This window comes from Saccopteryx bilineata, chromosome 7 (assembly GCF_036850765.1).
Source record: "Saccopteryx bilineata isolate mSacBil1 chromosome 7, mSacBil1_pri_phased_curated, whole genome shotgun sequence".
In the NCBI taxonomy this organism is placed as follows: domain Eukaryota; kingdom Metazoa; phylum Chordata; class Mammalia; order Chiroptera; family Emballonuridae; genus Saccopteryx; species Saccopteryx bilineata.
Window position 1 is genome coordinate 48,819,194 of NC_089496.1, and position 18,816 is coordinate 48,838,009.

Consider the following 18,816-nt stretch of genomic DNA (forward strand, 5'->3'; position numbering starts at 1 on the left):
ATCAGAGCCATTCTAGCGCCTGAGGCAGAGGCCATAGAGCCATCCTCAGCGCCCGGGCCATCTTTGCTTCAATGGAGCCTTGGCTGCGGGAGGGGAAGAGAGAGACAGAGAGAGAGGAAGGAGAGGGGGAGGGGTGGAGAAGCAGATGGGCGCCTCTCCTGTGTGCCCTGGCCAGGAATCGAACCCGGGACTCCTGCACTCCAGGCCGACGCTCTACCACTGAGCCAACCGGCCAGGGCCGGTATCTGTATTTTTGACAAGCTCCAAAGTTGAATGGTGGCGTGCTAAAGTTTACGAATTACTGTTGATCTTATGGAGAGGAAGGTTAATGAGAGAAGTTTGGGCCATGCTCTCTTTGAGATAGAAATGTGTAGTAGGCGGAATAGAAGTAGAGATTTTGGAGTGAGCAGTAGCTGGTTGTATTTGAAGTCCTGAGAATGGGTGGAATGCACAGGGAGCAGAGGTGGAGTAAGAGGGATGGGACCTCAGGACCATAACCTGGACAGTATGCGTATTAAAGGCGGAGGCTCGGGAAGTGTGGTCAGTAACAGATTCAGGGACGGGTGTAGTGGGACTGCTGCCTGACAGACGAGGTTCAGTGACATGAAGACGAAAAAGGTTCCATGCCTTTTAGCAGCAAACGGTTCATTAGTGTTCTCGGTGAGGGTGGATGAGTGGGCACAAATGTAACAAAATCTAGATTTTCACTGAGTATTTATAGCTCTTTAAAGAAATTTAGCTGTGAAGGGAAGAAGGGCGGATGATGACTGGGGTCATTGTAGGGTAAAGAAAGTTGGAGAAATTCAGTGTGTTGCACAGAGAATATAATTGATAGAGTGGGGATCCAAAGGAGACAGAGATGAGACAGGTGTGCGGATGGAAGGGCTGACCTTAAACAGCATGAGAAACGTTCTCACTGCGGCAGAAGGCAAGAAGGTAAGAACAGAAACGGACGAAGAGAAGTTTGCAGGTCGGGTTGGGAAGTTGAGGCAGGAAAGCCAGTTGACCCCTACTTTCTTGGAAGTGAACACAGAGTGAAAGGATGATTTTAGGCATCTTGAAACTGTTTTAGGTGAGGTTGACTCAATACATAGAAAAAGAATTCCTTGCTCATCTTTCTTTTGTTGTGACAGAGAGAGAGAGAGAGACAGAAAGAGGGACAGATAGGGACAGACAGGAAGTGAGAGAGAGATAAGAAGCATCAATTCTTTGTTGCGGCACCTTAGTTCTTCATTGATTGCTTTCTCATATGTGCCTTGACTGGGGGACTATAGCAGACCGAGTGACCCCTTGTTCAAGCCAGTGACCTTGGGCTCAAGCTGGTGAGCTTTGCTCAAACCAGATGAGCCCATGCTCAAGCTGGCAACCTCAGGGTCTTGAACCTGGGTCCTCCGTGTCCCAGGCCGATGCTCTATCTACTTCGCCACCGCCTGGTCAGGCCCTTGGTCATCTTGAGGTCCCTGTTGAAATAAGAACCTGTGTGTTCAAAGTGGTACCTACTCTCCTGCTCTTCTCAGTTCAGATTCAGACTCTTGAGAGGGATAGTGAGAGTGGGCGTGAGAGAGAATCTGACTGGTCCAGCTGAGATTACATGCCAAGCTGTGGCCCAGAGGGAAAGCTTATTACAAGGATCAGTAGAAAACACATAAGGCTGAATGAAAAATGGCTCCTAAGTTTGTCTTTCAGCTGCTCAGCATGTATAGCTCCCATGGGGCAGTTGCCCCTGTACAACTGCACGTGCATGTCTGCATGGGAGATGATGTGCACCCGCTGCTTCAGGGGCCCTTCCAGGGAGCCCTGGCTCCTCAAGACCAGGCCCTCTGGGTGATCCCTTTCTGTTGTCATTCAGTCATGACCACGATCCAGTATTCTGCTGCCTCTAGACTAAGTGGTATGTACAGTCTGTGTTCACAGCCTGTAGAGAAGAAGAGAAGGAAACATTTAAAAGAAATTAGAATGAAGGAGTAGGAAAAATTGCATGGTAACCTGAAGAAGTCATGTTGGGGGCTTCCTTCTGTTTTGCAGCTGGTCACCAGGCAGTGTAACCATACTGATAAATGTAGTTTTCAACCTTGACTAGCCTTCTGTCTGGTTAGTGTTGGCAGGCCCAGGCTCCCTGTGAAGCCTCTAGGATCCTTCTTGGCCTCTTCTAGTTTCTCCAGGCCTTCTCTGCTTGCAGACGTTTCATTCCCATCTCTGCCTCCATTGTCACGTGGTCTTCTTGGATGTCTTTGTCCTCATGGGGCACGCTCGTCCCTCTGTCTCCATTTTCTCTTCTATAAGGATATTAACAGAAGGTCACATTTGATCGACTGTGACCTCATCTTAACTTGATTACATCTGCAAAGACCCTATTTCCATATAAAGTCACAGGTACTTGGGGTTAGGACTTCAACATATCTTTTTGGGGACATAATTCAATCTACAACACCTATCTAACCATTTCTCCTCTTGTACCCAAGACTAGACATTGTTAATTGGAGGATTTTATTTAATAAATCCTCAGAACCCTTTTTAATGTGTTTTGGCAGCCATAACCAACTGTAGAGGTGCCACTGCGGTTAAATCCGTTTATGACCTTATATTAGTTCTTTGATAAAATGACTTGCTTTGATTGGGTTAAATTATGACTACTGATAACCAAACCGAGGCATAGGACAAAATCTAATATGTTAGTACATTTGACTGTTGGTCAATGTAAAGCAGATTTTGAAAAGCTACATGTTATTAAAGTAAGATCACTTTAATTACATCTTCTGTTGGCAGACTAGGCCTTGTGTATGAAGCAAGACTCAGTTCTTTTAATTTTTCAATTTCTGTTGTAGACATTGGAAAGTTTATTTCCAAATAAATTTTATTGTTTGTTTCTTCCTATTTCTTTTTTTTTAATCTCTCTGCAGATAAAATAATTGTGGGTAGCTTTAAGGGATACCTACGAATCTTTAACCCACGTCCTGTAAAAATAGGAGATGGAGCTCAGCCTGAAGATTTGCTTCTAGAAGTTCACCTCCAAGACTCAGTACTGCAGGTGGAGGCGGGGAAGTTTGTTTCGTAAGTACAGCCCGCAGATGTTGCTGTTTTTTTGTTGTTTTTTTTAGTATTTTTCTGAAGCTGGAAACGGGGAAGCAGTCAGACAGACTCCTGCATGCGCCCGACCAGGATCCACCCGGCACGCCCACCAGGGGGCGATGCTCTGCCCATCTGGTGTGTTGCTCTGTTGCGAACAGAGCCACCCTAGCACCTGGGGCAGAGGCCACAGAGCCATCCCCAGTGCCTGGGCCAACTTTTGCTCCAATGGAGCCTCGGCTGCGGGAGGGGAAGAGAGACAGAGAGGAAGGAGAGGGGGAGGGGTGGAGAAGCAGATGGGCGCTTCTCCTGTGTGCCCTGGCCAGGAATCTAACCCGGGACTTCCGTACACCAGGCCGACACTCTACCACTGAGCCAACCGGCCAGGGCCGCAGATGCTGCTGTTTTATTTTACTTGGAGTGTATCAGTCCCTTCCTCGGTCACATTTGTGGATTTTTCAAAGGAAAAAACACTATCCGTGAATTTGGTATATGTTCTGGGTATGTTACCTGGGTGTTCCTCATGTACTTTTTTTTTTTTTTTTTTTTTTTTAGCATGGAAGCTTATATAATTTAGTATCAAATCACTTAGGACTTCTTTTTTTATAGTAATAGACCTAAGATGATGATAGATCAGAAACTTAAAGGAAAAGAGATAAGCTTCTGAAAATGACCAAATAAAGACATTGAAAGTATTCGCCTAACTTAAAACACTGAATGTGTCCAGCTTATATAGACATCTCTTTATATATAATTAGACAAAGTAGCAGTTACGCTATTTGGCATATAACTTTGAAGCTTTAAAATGAATTATGTCTTTGGGGTAGAGAGGGCCTTAGCTTCTTAAGAGAAGCCAGATCAACCCACAGGGTTGTCTTCTCTTACAAGAGCTTTGTTTCAGAGTACTTTATATTTTTAAATCTAATTTATTTTAGAAAACTATTTATTAGCTTGCCTTTTATTTAATATGGCTGCTTTTTATTTACTGATGATATGGCTGGTTTTATCTTTTTTTTTTTTTTGTATTTTTCTGAAGCTGGAAACGGGGAGGGACAGTCAGACAGACTCCCGCATGCGCCCGACCAGGATCCACTGGGCACGCCCACCAGGGGTGACGCTCTGCCCACCAGGGGGCGATGCTCTGCCCCTTCGGGGCATCGCTCTGCCGCGACCAGAGCCACTCTAGCGCCTGGGGCAGAGGCCAAGGAGCCATCCCCAGTGCCCGGGCCATCTTTGCTCCAATGGAGCCTCGGCTGCGGGAGGGGAAGAGAGAGACAGAGAGGAAGGAGGGGGGGGTGGAGAAGCAAATGGGCGCTTCTCCTATGTGCCCTGGCCGGGAATCGAACCCGGGTCCCCCGCATGCCAGGCCGACGCTCTACCGCTGAGCCAACCGGCCAGGGCCCTGCTGGTTTTATCTTATTTTCATATGTACATTTTCTTAAAATTTCTTGACATTGGTTAATAACATGATATAAAATTACAAAAAAAAAATTCAAGTGTGCAATTCTGTGCCACAGCATCTGTACGTTGCGTGTGTGCCCACCACCCAGAGCCCAGTCCCCTTCTGTCACCATCTGTGTGTCCCCTGTCCCTCTGCTAACCACCATACTGTTGTTTGTGTCTACGAGTTTGTTTTGTTTGTTCACTCGTTGATGTCTCACATGTGAGGGGAACGTTATGGTGCTTGTCCTTTTCCGTCTGACTTGTTTTGCTTAGCGTGATGCTCTCAAGATCCCTCCATGTGGCAGGATTTTATCCTTAAGCCTGTGTTTCTTAATCACTCATAAAAGTATCCATCGTGGAAGGTTATGTAGACGGAGGTGGTCTTGTCTCCCCCTGCCTCTTCCTTTTGACCCCTTCCTTCCTCCTTCAGTCTGGGAGCGGCCAGAGCCCTGGAGTTGGGCTCGCTGCATTTGCTCATCGTACGTAATCTATCGGCCCAGCTTCCCTTTATTCAGGCCCTGAGTCCTGCTAGAAAAGCCTGAACAACTGCCCGCACCACCACCCCCTTCTCCTGAGACGTGTCCTTCTTCTGGGATACCACTTCTTGGCTGCTGCCGGCCGGGCTCTTGAGCGCTGTGACAGGGTGGACCGGGGCGACTCTGTGATGGGCCTGGTTGGCAGATATCTACCCCACGTGCACTTAGCACACATCATACGTGATGGGTTTATAAAGTGAGGCGATGAAGCGGTTCTTTGCCTCTAAAAAAGCACGTTTACCTTTTTGATTTTTTATAAAGTCGAATGCGGTGACAGTCCTTCTGTCTAGGAGTCCTGTGTGTGGCTTTCATCTGCCACACAGGGTGGCTTGTAGGAGGACACTGTACGAGAAGTAACTGACTAGCACGGTCTCATTACTCTTAGCTATAGGAAACCAGCTGCGGCTCAGAGCTTAGGCCACCCGCCAGGATTCGCAGCCAGGTCTGTTTTCATGACCTCTCTTCCTGAGCATGATGGAAAAATTGTTTTGAGAGTTCAGGGCACATGTAAAAATTTTCTGAAGGCAATATCGATTATGTGATTGTTGTGTATATTTACATTTTCTGGTAGTAGAGTGAGTGGTGAGTATATATTCATGGTAATGGAGTTGTTTTTTTTTTTTTTTCATTTTTTCTGAAACTGGAAACGGGGAGAGACAGTCAGACAGACTCCCGCATGCGCCCGACCGGGATCCACCTGGCACGCCCACCAGGGGCGACGCTCTGCCCACCAGGGGGCGATGCTCTGCCCATCCTGGGCGTCGCCATGTTGCGACCAGAGCCACTCTAGCGCCTGGGGCAGAGGCCACAGAGCCATCCCCAGCGCCCGGGCCATCTTTGCTCCAATGGAGCCTTGGCTGCGGGAGGGGAAGAGAGAGACAGAGAGGAAAGCGCGGCGGAGGGGTGGAGAAGCAAATGGGCGCTTCTCCTGTGTGCCCTGGCCAGGAATCGAACCCGGGTCCTCCGCACGCTAGGCCGACGCTCTACCGCTGAGCCAACCGGCCAGGGCCGGTAATGGAGTTTTGAAGGTATTACCTAATGTCATTCTTATTTTCTAAATGAGCAGCTAACCCTCTGGAGGATTGAGTGATCACACAAATATCAAGGTACAGAGTCAAGACCCCTAACCCTGGTCTTCAGATTTCAGTGACAGTTAAACTATTAAGCACAGGTCATAAGCTGGAGGCCTGCTTGCAGGTGTGTCTGAAATGGAAAAGACTTGTTGTAAAGCCAGTAGCCACAGCCACCATTACAGCCGCCTGGCCCATGCAGGTTCGCATTAGATTCAGACAGATGGTAATGAAACAACGGAGCCGAGAACTGGTGGGCCATTAGCTTTAATCCTAGCTTGCACCCGTCGGGCAAGAAATAGTACACATAGTGGAAAAGCACTTCCCTTTCCATTCAGGGCTCCCAAAGCCACTGACTTATCCGAGTTTCCTAGAATCAAAGGTTTCTAGCTCACCAACCTTATTCACCTCTGTTCCCCATCTCCTTCTCTCTGCACAAACTGGCTTCTCCTTCAGCACTCTGTCATCTTGGCTGCTTCTCCTCTCCTCCACATGGCCTTTCTCTGCTATCCTCCAGCATGGGCTCCTCTGCCTCATTTTATAGTGTAGAAATCAAAACCTTTAATCCAATATACAAACAAGGAAGTCTCTGATACAAAATCACTTATATGAGGCATAATGGCATTCCTCATGAGAGTGCACCACCCCACATCATGCAATCAGTCAAGGGTGTGGGGAAAAGCTTAGTCTTAAAACTAAGCCTTAGGCTATAACAACCCAGCCTGCTTACAGCCTGTCCCCCACACCCAATGCAAACTATAAGCGAGCAAACATACACCTCATATTGCAAACTTATTTGACCAACACTTGTCTACATTTAAGAACCAGTAGCCTGACCTGTGGCGGTGCAGTGGGTAAGGGCGTCGACCTGGAATGTGGAGGTCGCTGGTTCGAAACCCCAGGCTTGCTCAGTCAAGGCACATACAAGAAGCAACTGCGAGTTGATACTTCCTGCTCCTCCCTTCCCCCTGCCTTTCTCATTCTCTTTCTCTCTAAAATCAATAAAATCTTGCCCTGGCCGGTTGGCTCAGCGGTAGAGCGTCGGCCTAGCGTGCGGAGGACCAGGGTTCGATTCCCGGCCAGGGCACACAGGAGAAGCGTCCATTTGCTTCTCCACCCCTCCGCCACGCTTTCCCTCTCTGTCTCTCTCTTCCCCTCCCGCAGCCAAGGCTCCATTGGAGCAAAGATGGCCCGGGCACTGGGGATGGCTCTGTGGCCTCTGCCTCAGGCGCTAGAGTGGCTCTGGTCGCAACATGGCGACGCCCAGGATGGGCAGAGCATCGCCCCCTGGTGGGCAGAGCGTCGCCCCTGGTGGGCGTGCCGGGTGGATCCCGGTCGGGCGCATGCGGGAGTCTGTCTGACTGTCTCTCCCTGTTTCCAGCTTCAGAAAAATGAAAGAAAAAAAAAAAAAAAAAAGAAAAAAAAAATAAAATCAATAAAATCTTAAAAAAAAAAAGTACCAGGAAGAGATCAGCAATGTATGATGTCAGTTTGGCTCAAATAAAATCTCCATGAAAAAAAAAAATCAGGAGATGTCACAGAAAACCCCTGCCTTCTGGTTTTTCTTGAAAAAAGTGTGGAGGTCTGGCCACCAGCCCAGAACTGAGCAGTAGTGGCCTCCCTTCGCCTGGCCCGGTCTCCAGGCATCGCAGCCATTCACACGCTTTCCTCACACCCACTGGCCTGACCCTGAGGACTCTGAATTTTGGATTTCTAGACTGCACCTTCCTGGTCGCTGGAAACCACGTGATAGGAGCTGGGCAGTGAAGCGATGACAGTGGCCAAACTGAGATGCCTTCAGCGCCTTTCATGCTATTTCAGAGCTGGGAGTGACACATGCCATGTACAGTCATCACCGTCCTTACGAGTGATGAGCATTCTGCTGGTGCTTCATACTATACAAGGGGCTTTCGCAAGGTTTTACTTCCTGCAATGGAAACTTCTTATTTTCTGGAAGGGGAAACAGGCTCAGGGAGATGAAGTGACTTGCCCGAGGACACAGGCTGATTAGCCAGAGAGCCAGGACCTGCCTTGGATGTCTTGATGATGAGAGAGCACCCCTGAAGGGGCCTTTCGTATGAATGAATCTCGGGGAAGCTCCCGAGGCTTCAATCCCAGCCCCTGAGCCTCTGGGATGGTCACATTGGCTGTTCATTACCTTTGTTTTTCGTCTTAGATTGTTATCTAGTGCAGTGGTCCCCGACCTTTTTTGGGCCACGGACCGGTTTAATGTCAGAAAATATTTTCACGGACCGGCCTTTAGGGTGGGACGGATAAATGTATCACGTGACCAAGACAAGCATCAAGAGTGAGTCTTAGACGGCTGTAACAGAGGGAATCTGGTCATTTTTTAAAAATAAAACATCGTTCAGACTTAAATATAAATAAAATGGAAATAATGTAAGTTATTTATTCTTTCTCTGTGGACCAGTACCAAATGACCCACGGACTGGTCCCGGTCCGCGGCCTGGGGGGTTGGGGTGGGGACCACTCATCTAGTGAACTGTTTCGTTTACTCATGGTAGACTGTGGTTATAATTGCATTTAAAAATTGTTGTACAAGTTTTTGGTTACATCTGAAACTAATATTTAAACCTTTCACACTTTCCCCGTTTTTCAGAGGCACTGAAATGCTTTATTTGGCTGTGTTGCATTCTAGAAAACTTTGTGTCTACTCTGTCTCAGGTAAGAAACGTTTTTTTCTAATGTAGAATTTGTATGAAAAACTGGGCTTTTTAATAGTATGAAAGAATAGATATTTTCTAATGTTGACATGGGAGGGAACACAAAACATTTGGTTGAACGTTTTCTTATCTTGATTAGAATTTTTGGTTACTTATTTAGTTTTTTTCAAATTTGTATTTCTTGATTTTAAAGAAAAACATTTGTTTGCCCACTTATTTATGCATTCACTGGTTGATTCTTATATGTATCCTGACTGGGTATTGAACCTGTAACCTTGGTGTGTTGGGACAATACTCTAACCAACTGAGTTACCTGGCCAGGTCTCATTTATTCTTTCAGGGACTTAGGCTGTTAAATATTCTTGGTCTGTGGCCCTGGCCGGTTGGCTCAGTGGTAGAGTGTCGGCCTGGTGTGCAGGAGTCCCGGGTTCGATTCCCGGCCAGGGCACACAGGAGAAGCGCCCATCTGCTTCTCCACCCTTCCCCCTCTCCTTCCTCTCTGTCTTTCTCTTCCCCTCCTGCAGCCAAGGCTCCACTGGAGCAAAGTTTGCCCGGGCGCTGAGGATGGCTCTGTGGCCTCTGCCTCAGGCACTAGAATGGCTCTGATTGCAACAAAGTGACGCCCCAGATGGGCAGAGCATTGCCCCCTGGTGGGAATGCCGGGTGAATCCTGGTTGGGCGCATGCAAGAGTCTGTCTGACTGCCTCCCCGTTTCCAGCTTCGGAAAAATATAAAAAAATACATATATATTCTTGGTCTGCTATATCCATGTACACTTAGATTTCTAGTAGAGGGTTCTTTGTAATCTCTTTCCTCTCAGGAACTGTATCCAGGATTGCCTAGGATAATATTGACCTAATAGAGGCCAATTCTGGGTACTTAGGACACTCGAGTCTTAAGAAATATTCAATGGCAATAACAAAATTCATTAGACACTGAGTCATAGTGGTTTAAAGTACATTTTCTTTGGTGAACCTCAAAGTTTTTTCTTTAGAGTTCCAATTTCTTGGCCTTTGGATGTCTTCCGTCAACCAGACCTCAAGGTACTTACTTGAGGCTTAATCGGGTTTCCTTCCTGACACCGTTCTCAGGGGACCAGTGTGATGGGGACATGTGGCGCCGTTTCAGCATTTTTGGCCCTTAATTCAATTTAAAAGGTATCTTAAAAATTTTTGTTTCAGTTATTAGACAAATCTTAGTTCAAGTTGTGAGACTTATTTTTACGGATAGCAACCCCCGGCAGTGGTTTTCTGGGTACTGCAAAGGCGGGGGGTCTGTGGGCCGGTGTCCACACCTCGCTTCCCTGACTCCCCTTTCTGCAGCCTCTCCCAGCGGCCGTAGGCTGACAATGTGTATATTTCCCGGGGCTCGGCTTCAGTTGAAAAGCAGGGCAGTTCACGTTTTTGTTCTCTTGAAAATGTTTTTTGAGGTTCCTGCCTGAACTTTCACCCAGCATTTTCCTGTAACAGGGGAAGCATAAACGTTTTCTAGTGCCAGGAAACCACAGATGGAAGTGCTGCTGAACTTGACATCCTCACCCCTAACCACCCACTCCCCAATTATTATTATTATTATTATTATTATTATTATTTTCTTATACACGGGGTGTGGCTAAAAAAGATTTGAGGCGATCTAAAGGAGATAGATCTCCTGGACACCAAACATTCCTTCATAGTCAGGGGCCCCGGGGCTGACTTCTCTTTGGTGGGTGATATGTCATCAGAAGTATGCTTCTTGTCGAGTATTGGGGAAACCGCTGTATTAGGCTTGCTCATTTGCACTTTGCATGATTAGTATGTAAGTGTTGGTCAAATAAGTTTGTAAATATGGTGTATATGTTTGCTCGCTTATAGTTTGCGTTGGGTGTGGGAGACAGGTTATAAGCAGGCAGGATCCTTATAGCCTAAGGCTTAGTGTTAAGACTAAGACTTTCTCACCCTTTTAATACTAAGATCTTTTTAACATCCTTCCAATACTGAGATCTTCTCAAAACTAAGCTTTTCCCCACACCCTTGACCGTTGCATGAAGTGGGGTGGTGCACTCTTATGAAGAATCCTGTTTATGCCTCAGATAAGTGGCTTTGTATCTGAGACTTTCTTATTTGTATATTGGCTTAAAGGCTTTAATTTCTACACTATAAAATGAGGCAGACTGGGGACTTTCTCACGTGGTTCCTGCCATCAGCATCACAGAGAAGAGGCAGCCCAGGATGGCGGAGTGCTGAAGGAGAAGCCAGTTTGTGCAGTTTGTGCAGAGAGAAGGAGATGGGGAACAGAGGTGAATAAGGCTGCTGGGGCCTTTGATTCTAGGAAACTCGGATAAGTCAGTGGCTTTGGGATTCCTGAATGGAAAGGGAAATGTTTTCCCACTGTGTGTATTTCCCATCTGCTGGGTGCGAGCTAGGATTAAAGGTAACGGCCCACCAGTTCTTGGCTCCATTGTTTGATTATCGTCTGTCCGAATCAAATGCGAACCTGCTCGGGCCAGGCGGCTGTGATGGTGGCCGCGGCTGCTGGCTTTACAGCAAGACCATGGCAGGGCCACATGTGTGTAGCCTGTGTAAGGCAACGGCTGCTCGGGTGGATTGCGGATGCCCCCCACTGTGAGGGGCCGGTTTGCTGTTGCTTTGCCTGCTGCCATGAGGAGCGGTTTTCCCCTGCTGGTTTGCTCCTCCGCCGCTGGGAAACTCTATTAAACGGAACAGCCCAATGCTTTCCGGCTCTGCAATTTCTCTACCGTCTACGGGAATCCAATGTGGACCTGCCCGGCCTCGGCCACCGGCATTCCGGAGAAAAACAGCAGACTCCTGCTGACCTGAAGTGAGCCCATCTTTCAACCCTCGACCTTCCGAACGAGCAAGAGAAGGCCGGGCTGAGACAGGTGGCGGTGGAAGGGACGTATTCCCAGCGCTGCCCTCTTTTGGGGAATTGTCATTGGCTCGGCAAGTCCTCTGAGAGTTGTTTAGGGGTGGACAGCAGGGACTGGATGTAGAGCCCCGGATCTAAAGACCTCGTCTGAGTCCTCTGTCCTTTACCTGCCGTGTGATTTGGGAGGAAGTTTTTTTTACATTTTTTTTTTAATATAAGGTGCCTCAGTTCTAAAATGGAAATAGAAATACTTTTATTCTTACAACCTCAGCGTACACTGGTAAATCCTTCTGGACAAAACAACAAATAAATGCTCATGTATACAGATATATCTGTCTGTATGTGTATACATATGTGCATCTATATTTAGATTGTTTTAAAGATTCTAATACTATATAGTTTGGGGGCTTTTATTGGCTTTATAATATTTTAACTTTTTCTTTAACTTTTGCATTTTTGAGTGAATGACAGAGATGCTTCTTTATGGAAAAAGTTGTGTTCTTAATCCTTTTCCTTTTGAACACCTCTTTTAATCTTAATGCTCTTCTTGTCTGACCACTGGGATATAGCTTCAACCGTAAGTACTCTGGAAAACTTAACAAGCAGAGAATAAAATCCGGGCTGATGATGGTTTCCCATTTGGAAAGAACTAGAAAGTGATTATAGCACATATGATTTGTTCAATTCAGAGAAAGTCTTTTTGTTTCCAAGGAGATTCTTCGTGGCAGACTTCAAATGAAACATCATCATCCTGTTTACTTGCTGAGAGAAGCGTTAGAAGATCTCTCCACGAAATGAGAATATAATGTGTTAGGGCTCGGTGTTTTGAGGACTGGGACAGAAAATTGAATTGCTTGAAAGTGCGGGGAATTGTTTTCCTAGACACGTTGAGCCATGTCTTTGCGCTGTTATTGTTTGTAAGTGCAAGCAACCTAATCTCATTTCTTTCAGAACTGCACTCGGAGGGTTTTGTTGTTATTTAAATAATTACACTTTACTCAGACATAATGAAAATGGATTACAAAGTGTCACCCAGGGTAGTGTTTCCTCTATGGTGTAATCTAGCCGAGGCTGAATTGCTCTAGCTGCGTCGGCACTCGGTGTCACCACCATGCTAATTGTTCATAACACACGACGTTTCTGTGCTTTGTCACTTTAAATTTTACTGAAATTGAATTATTTTGCATTGGTGTAGAGGAGGAGAAGGAATTAATATTTCTTTTTTTTTTTTTTTTTTTCTGAAGCTGGAAATGGGGAGAGACAGTCAGACAGACTCCCGCATGCGCCCGACCGGGATCCACCCGGCACGCCCACCAGGGGGCGACGCTCTGCCCACCAGGGGGCGATAATCTGCCCATCCTGGGCGTCGCCATGTTGTGACCAGAGCCACTCTAGCGCCTGGGGCAGAGGCCACAGAGCCATCCCCAGCGCCCGGGCCATCTTTGCTCCAATGGAGCCTTGGCTGCGGGAGGGGAAGAGAGAGACAGAGAGGAAAGCGCGGCGGAGGGGTGGAGAAGCAAATGGGCGCTTCTCCTGTGTGCCCTGGCCGGGAATCGAACCCGGGTCCTCCGCACGCTAGGCCGACGCTCTACCGCTGAGCCAACCGGCCAGGGCCTAATATTTCTTAATGTGAACAAATACAAAGCAATAAAAGGACTGTTTTTTCCTCCTAGGAACCCTGGGTAATGTGGAACATGGGAATCAGTATCAGGTCAAACTGGTGTATGAGCATACCCTTCAGAGAACAGCCTGCAACATGACTTACGGACAATTCGGCGGGGTGAAAGGTAATCTGCGTCTTTCCGAGAATGTGTCATTGCAAGTGCCAGGTTTACAATAATGCAGCAGGTCCTCAAATACTGCCATTGTGCTCAGTGTCCTTTCACTAGAACGCTGATGGGGTGTCGCAGACACTTAACTTTTGTTAATATTCTGTAGCCTCTGTTAAAGTAGGTTTCATTAGATGTCCATTTTCTTTCTTTTTTTTTTTTGTATTTTTTTTTCTGAAGCTGGAAACGGGGAGAGACAGTCAGACAGACTCCCACATGCGCCCGACCGGGATCCACCCGGCACGCCCACCAGGGGTGACGCTCTGCCCACCAGGGGGCGATGCTCTGCCCCTCCGGGGCGTCGCTCTGCCGCGACCAGAGCCACTCTAGCGCCTGGGGCAGAGGCCAAGGAGCCATCCCCAGCGCCCGGGCCATCTTTGCTCCAATGGAGCCTTGGCTGTGGGAGGGGAAGAGAGAGACAGAGAGGAAGGGGTGAGGGTGGGGGTGGAGAAGCAAATGGGCACTTCTCCTATGTGCCCTGGCCGGGAATCGAACCCGGGTCCCCCGCACGCCAGGCCGACGCTCTACCGCTGAGCCAACCAGCCAGGGCCTAGATGTCCATTTTCTTAAAGTTGAGGAACCTATCTGTGATGGTAAGTGAGGACCTATTTGGCCATATTAAAATGGACGATTATGTGATATGAAACTCAGAGAGAATGAAACATATTTTACCCAAAGCTTTATATTCAGATACCCAAGCAAAAACAACAAGAAAGGAACACTTTAGACATTAACGTGTTTTATTTTCATATAACCAGCACTTGTACAGGGTCCACAGGACATGTCTAAAACTCTTTTGCCTTCGAGTTTTGTCTTCCATACCCGAGCTGACTGAAATTGAGCAGTTTTTTGTGTGGTGGGGCCCTGTGCCTGCCTCTCCGCGGAAAAAGGGGGGCGTCAGGGCGAAGCTGCAGACCCCTCTGTGCACCCACCCGTCTCCGAGGCCACCTGCATGAAGGCGCCTGACCGGGACACGTGGAGACGGAAATGCAGGCCTGGTCCTGCCCGTCAGGCCAGAGGCCCTGGCCTGGCATAACCCCCAGAGGAAGGGTGCCTTTCCCGAGTGTCGCGAAGGCGTCCCCTTTACCCATGCCAGCTCACTGCGCTTGGCTTCCTCTCACTTTGCGGGTCCCTTTTTCTCTTTAGCCCTAGGGCTCCACACAGTGCGCCCACCCTGGCCCCAGAGCCTCCAGAGCCTGGGGTGTGGCGATGGCGTGTGTGCACTGTGGCTGTTGGTGTGGGAGGGTTTTTTTTTTGTTTTTTTTTCTGAAACTGGAAATGGGGAGAGACAGTCAGACAGACTCCCGCATACGCCCGACCGGGATCCACCCGGCACGCCCACCAGGGGCAACGCTCTGCCCACCAGGGGGCGACGCTCTGCCCCTCCGGGGCGCCGCTCCACTGCGACCAGAGCCACTCCAGTGCCTGGGGCAGAGGCCAAAGAGCCATTCCCAGCGCCCAGGCCATCCCTGCTCCAATGGAGCCTTGGCTGTGGGAGGGGAAGAGAGAGACAGAGAGGAAGGAGGGGGTGGGGGTGGAGAAGCAAATGGGCGCCTCTCCCATGTGCCCTGGCCAGGAATCGAACCCGGGTCCCCCGCACGGCAGGCCAACGCTCCACCGCTGAGCCAACTGGCCAGGGCCAGGAGGGTTTTTAAGTAGAAGCCATCCCCTGTCACTCCACCATGCTGGTGGGATAGAGAGGCTGCCGGTGCTCAGCGGGGGACTGGAGGCCAGGCGGTGACACACACTTGTGTGATTTTGTGTCTCTGTGTGTGAGCCGGTGGCGCCTGCAGAACACATGACTCGGGGCTCATGTTTCTGGGAGTTGTTGAGCCCATTGTCTGAAAAAGGAGCCTACTTATGTTAGCTTTTCCTTTGGTGACAGGGAGAAAATGACTTCTTTGGGAAGTTGCTTAAAAGGGTAGTGTGTACATTTTACCTCATTAAAACAACAACAACAACAAGTTAGCCAGGGATAAAAGCTAATGTTGGAGAGGTGATGATAGTCTCCATATCCGACATTGCTTATGACCCTGTGAAATAAAATGACACAGCCCTCTTGTAAGGCAAGTTGGTTATTAAGAACCATGAAAATGTTCTTAGATGCTGAAATGTGACTTTATGGGAATGTATGTATGTTAGGAAATGATCCAAAATATGGAAAAGTCATATCAAGTTGCTATTTACTAATTTATTCTTCCTTCTTTCTATCTTCTCTTCCATTTGTATATACATATGTATATTTATTTGTAATATAAAAAAATTATAAGTGATTGAGATGAGTAATAGAGGAGAATGACTAAATTTTTATGCAGGGACTCAGCGGGGTATTATGAAGCTGTTAAGTTTTGTTTGCTGGAATGAACATCTGTGAACTTAACCCTTGAGTAGCGAGTTTTTGTTAACCCTTTGAGTGAGGATGTACATGAATGTTCGTACTACTCAAGGGTTAACCTTTGTCTACATCAGGGGTCCCCAAACTTTTTACACAGGGGGCCAGTTCACTGTCCCTCAGACCGTTGGAGGGCCAGACTATAAAAAATACTATGAACAAATTCCTATGCACACTGCACATATCTTATTTTAAAGTAAAAAAACAAAACGGGAACAAATACAATATTTAAAATAAAGAACAAGTAAATTTAAATCAATAAACTGACCAGTATTTCAGTGGGAACTATGCTCCTCTCACTGACCACCAATGAAAGAGGTACCCCTTCCCAAAGTGAGGTGGGGGCGGATAAATGGCCTCAGGGGGCCGCATGTGGCCCGCGGGCCATAGTTTGGACACCCCTGGTCTACATTTTTTATTATTTTCTTAAGATAGAATGTAGGAGTAAACTTAATGAGGCAGATGGTTATAAGATGTTTTTTCCCTTAATTTGAAAGTTTCCCACCCCCAAATACTATATAGATAAATTGTAAAAAGTACAGAATTTAGAAGAAAATAAAAGTCACCCCAAGATATGCATATGCCAGAAGAAAGTTCATTTTCTAGTGTTCCTTTCTAGGTGTGAGTAGATCAATCTTTTAATTTGAAAACTTCCCTAAACTTGATAGTAGTTTAAAAAAAGACATTAAAATATCCTTGTCTTTTACCTCGTTGGTATTTATGATGCCTTCTTGTGGAATTATTAGGTTGGGTAACTATGTTAGTAGTCTTTAAGAAAGAAATTAAGCAAAAAGAAAACCTGGCCATATTTTAAACAAATGTTTTTAAAATACAGGAAGGCAGTGGCGTTTCTTTGGTATGTGCATCACAATGAACTATCACTAGGTGGCAGTCCTCTACCACCTTGGGCCTTAGTTGGTACTATGATACTTTTGAGTGAAGTATGGTAAGAAATAAAAAGGGAGCAATTTTGATCCCAACTAGTACTTGGCCTTTGACCAAAAATAAATTCAGCTTATCCAAGTTGCAGAAGAGTAACAGAGTGGTTTTAGAAAAAATTAATTATAATAGGCAGTGTCTCTGAATGTAATGTGAAAAGGCATGTTAGCCGTGCTTTTCAAATTTTAAGTTGCATTTGAATCATCATGGGATCATGATCAAAATGCAGGTTCCGATTCTGTAAGTCTGGGATTGCACCAGAGTCCGAACTTCTGACAGTCTCCCATGATGCTAAGCGGCAGCGACCTCGGCTGCCGCCGCCCTGCATCCACCAAGCGCTTCCCTGTTCCCGCTGTCTTCCACGTGCTTTACGGGTCGAGTAACTGACCCAAGATATATCAATACTTAGTTAGAGGGAGCGGCAGGATTCGAACCCAGACTCTGCTTCCAGAAGCGTGTGCTGTCAATCATACTCAACTGTTTCCCTAACTGAGCTGTGAGTCAATTCACCTTCCTCCTAATTCAGAAAACAAAAGACTTTCCTATTCGAAAGGAGTGCGCTTCGGTTTGGCCACAGTTGTTGCCTAACTTTGTTTCCTCGTAGATAATGCAAAATGTGTCGAATAACTTCTAGGTTAGAAGTTTTCTGTTTCAGTTTCCTTTTTTTGGTTGGACTTCTGTGTTATAAGGGAAGTATCCACTTCCAACAATCAGATCATGTGTGGTAGAGTAATAGAGGATTTTAAATGAGTAATGCTGTTTTTTTTAAACCTTTTTTTTTGGTTTGCTTGTCTGTTAGGAAAAATCTTTTGAAAGCACCTTTTATACATTTATAATAACTCAGAGGTAGATTCGTTGGATGCAGTAAGGTTTGGTGTTACCTTGAGCCACATGCAATATTTATTCATGGGAATGAAGTGGTAACGAAATAGGAAATCTAGGTTAAGGAACTAGTTGAAGAATATTTGCCTAATATCATCTATGATTCAGACTATACCTACCATTACGGAATTTAAATGATATCATTTTCCATATTATACTTTTTAGAGGGAAATAACTGAAATATGCAATATTAATGTTTTTTTTAAAATTATTATTACAGAGGGGGTGAAGGGGTTATACTGAAGTTAAAAAATATAGTTTCTTTCTTTCTTTTTTTTTTTTTGTATTTTTCTGAAGTTGGAAACTGGGAGGCAGTCAGACAGACTCCTGCATGCCTGACTGGGATCCACCCGGCACGCCCACCAGGGGGCAATGCTCTGCCCCTCTGGGACATCGCTCTGTTGCAACCAGAGCCATTCTAGCACCTGAGGCAGAGGCCACAGAGCCATCCTCAGCGCCCGGACCAACTTTGCTCCAATGGAGCCTTGGCTGCGGGAGGGGAAGAGAGAGAGAGGAAGGAGACGGGGAGGGGTGGAGAAGCAGATGGGCGCTTCTCCTGTGTGCCCTGGCCGGGAATCGAACCCGGGACTCCTGCATGCCAGGCCAACACTCTACCACTGAGCCAAACAGCCAGGGCAAAAAATACAGTTTCTTAAATCTAAGCTACTTTTTTAAAGGAACACATCCCTCTGGGTTTTTATAAAAATGTTTATCTTTGCTTCTCATGCTATCAACAAATTAATGCTTGTAAAATCTCATGGCTGGCAAAGGTATGGACAATCACATTACAGCTAGGAAATATATGAAATCAGTTTTGAAATGGTGGATTTGAATTGATTTTAAAATATGTTAGTAAAACTGGTGGAATTTCTTTGGTTTGGTAATTTGAATTCGACTTGGTTTTAAAAAAAGGAGCAAATGATATTTCTGCCAGATTTCTCTGATTTTGCTTCGTTGTGTCACTAGAACTTCCAGTGGTTGTGGACGTGGTACTTTACCTAGTGAAGGTAAACTTGCCATTTTAAAACAGTGTTTGGAAAGGGAGGATACTGGTGTTGACTGACAGAAAGCCAGTGGTGGAATTGTTTTAAGGTCACAACTGCGTAT

General features: G+C 46.6%; 1 protein-coding gene across 4 annotated transcripts in view; it reads left to right on the forward strand.

Annotated features, from left to right (window-relative positions):
• Positions 1-18,816, forward strand: part of BBS9 (Bardet-Biedl syndrome 9) — a 388,196-nt gene that overhangs the window by 34,584 nt on the left and 334,796 nt on the right. For all 4 annotated transcript variants that reach the window (XM_066239905.1, XM_066239906.1, XM_066239904.1 and 1 more), the window contains 3 exons: positions 2,901-3,051; positions 8,736-8,800; positions 13,341-13,454. In XM_066239905.1, the coding sequence (XP_066096002.1) occupies positions 2,901-3,051; positions 8,736-8,800; positions 13,341-13,454 (330 nt within the window). The remainder of the gene's footprint in view (positions 1-2,900; positions 3,052-8,735; positions 8,801-13,340; positions 13,455-18,816) is intronic.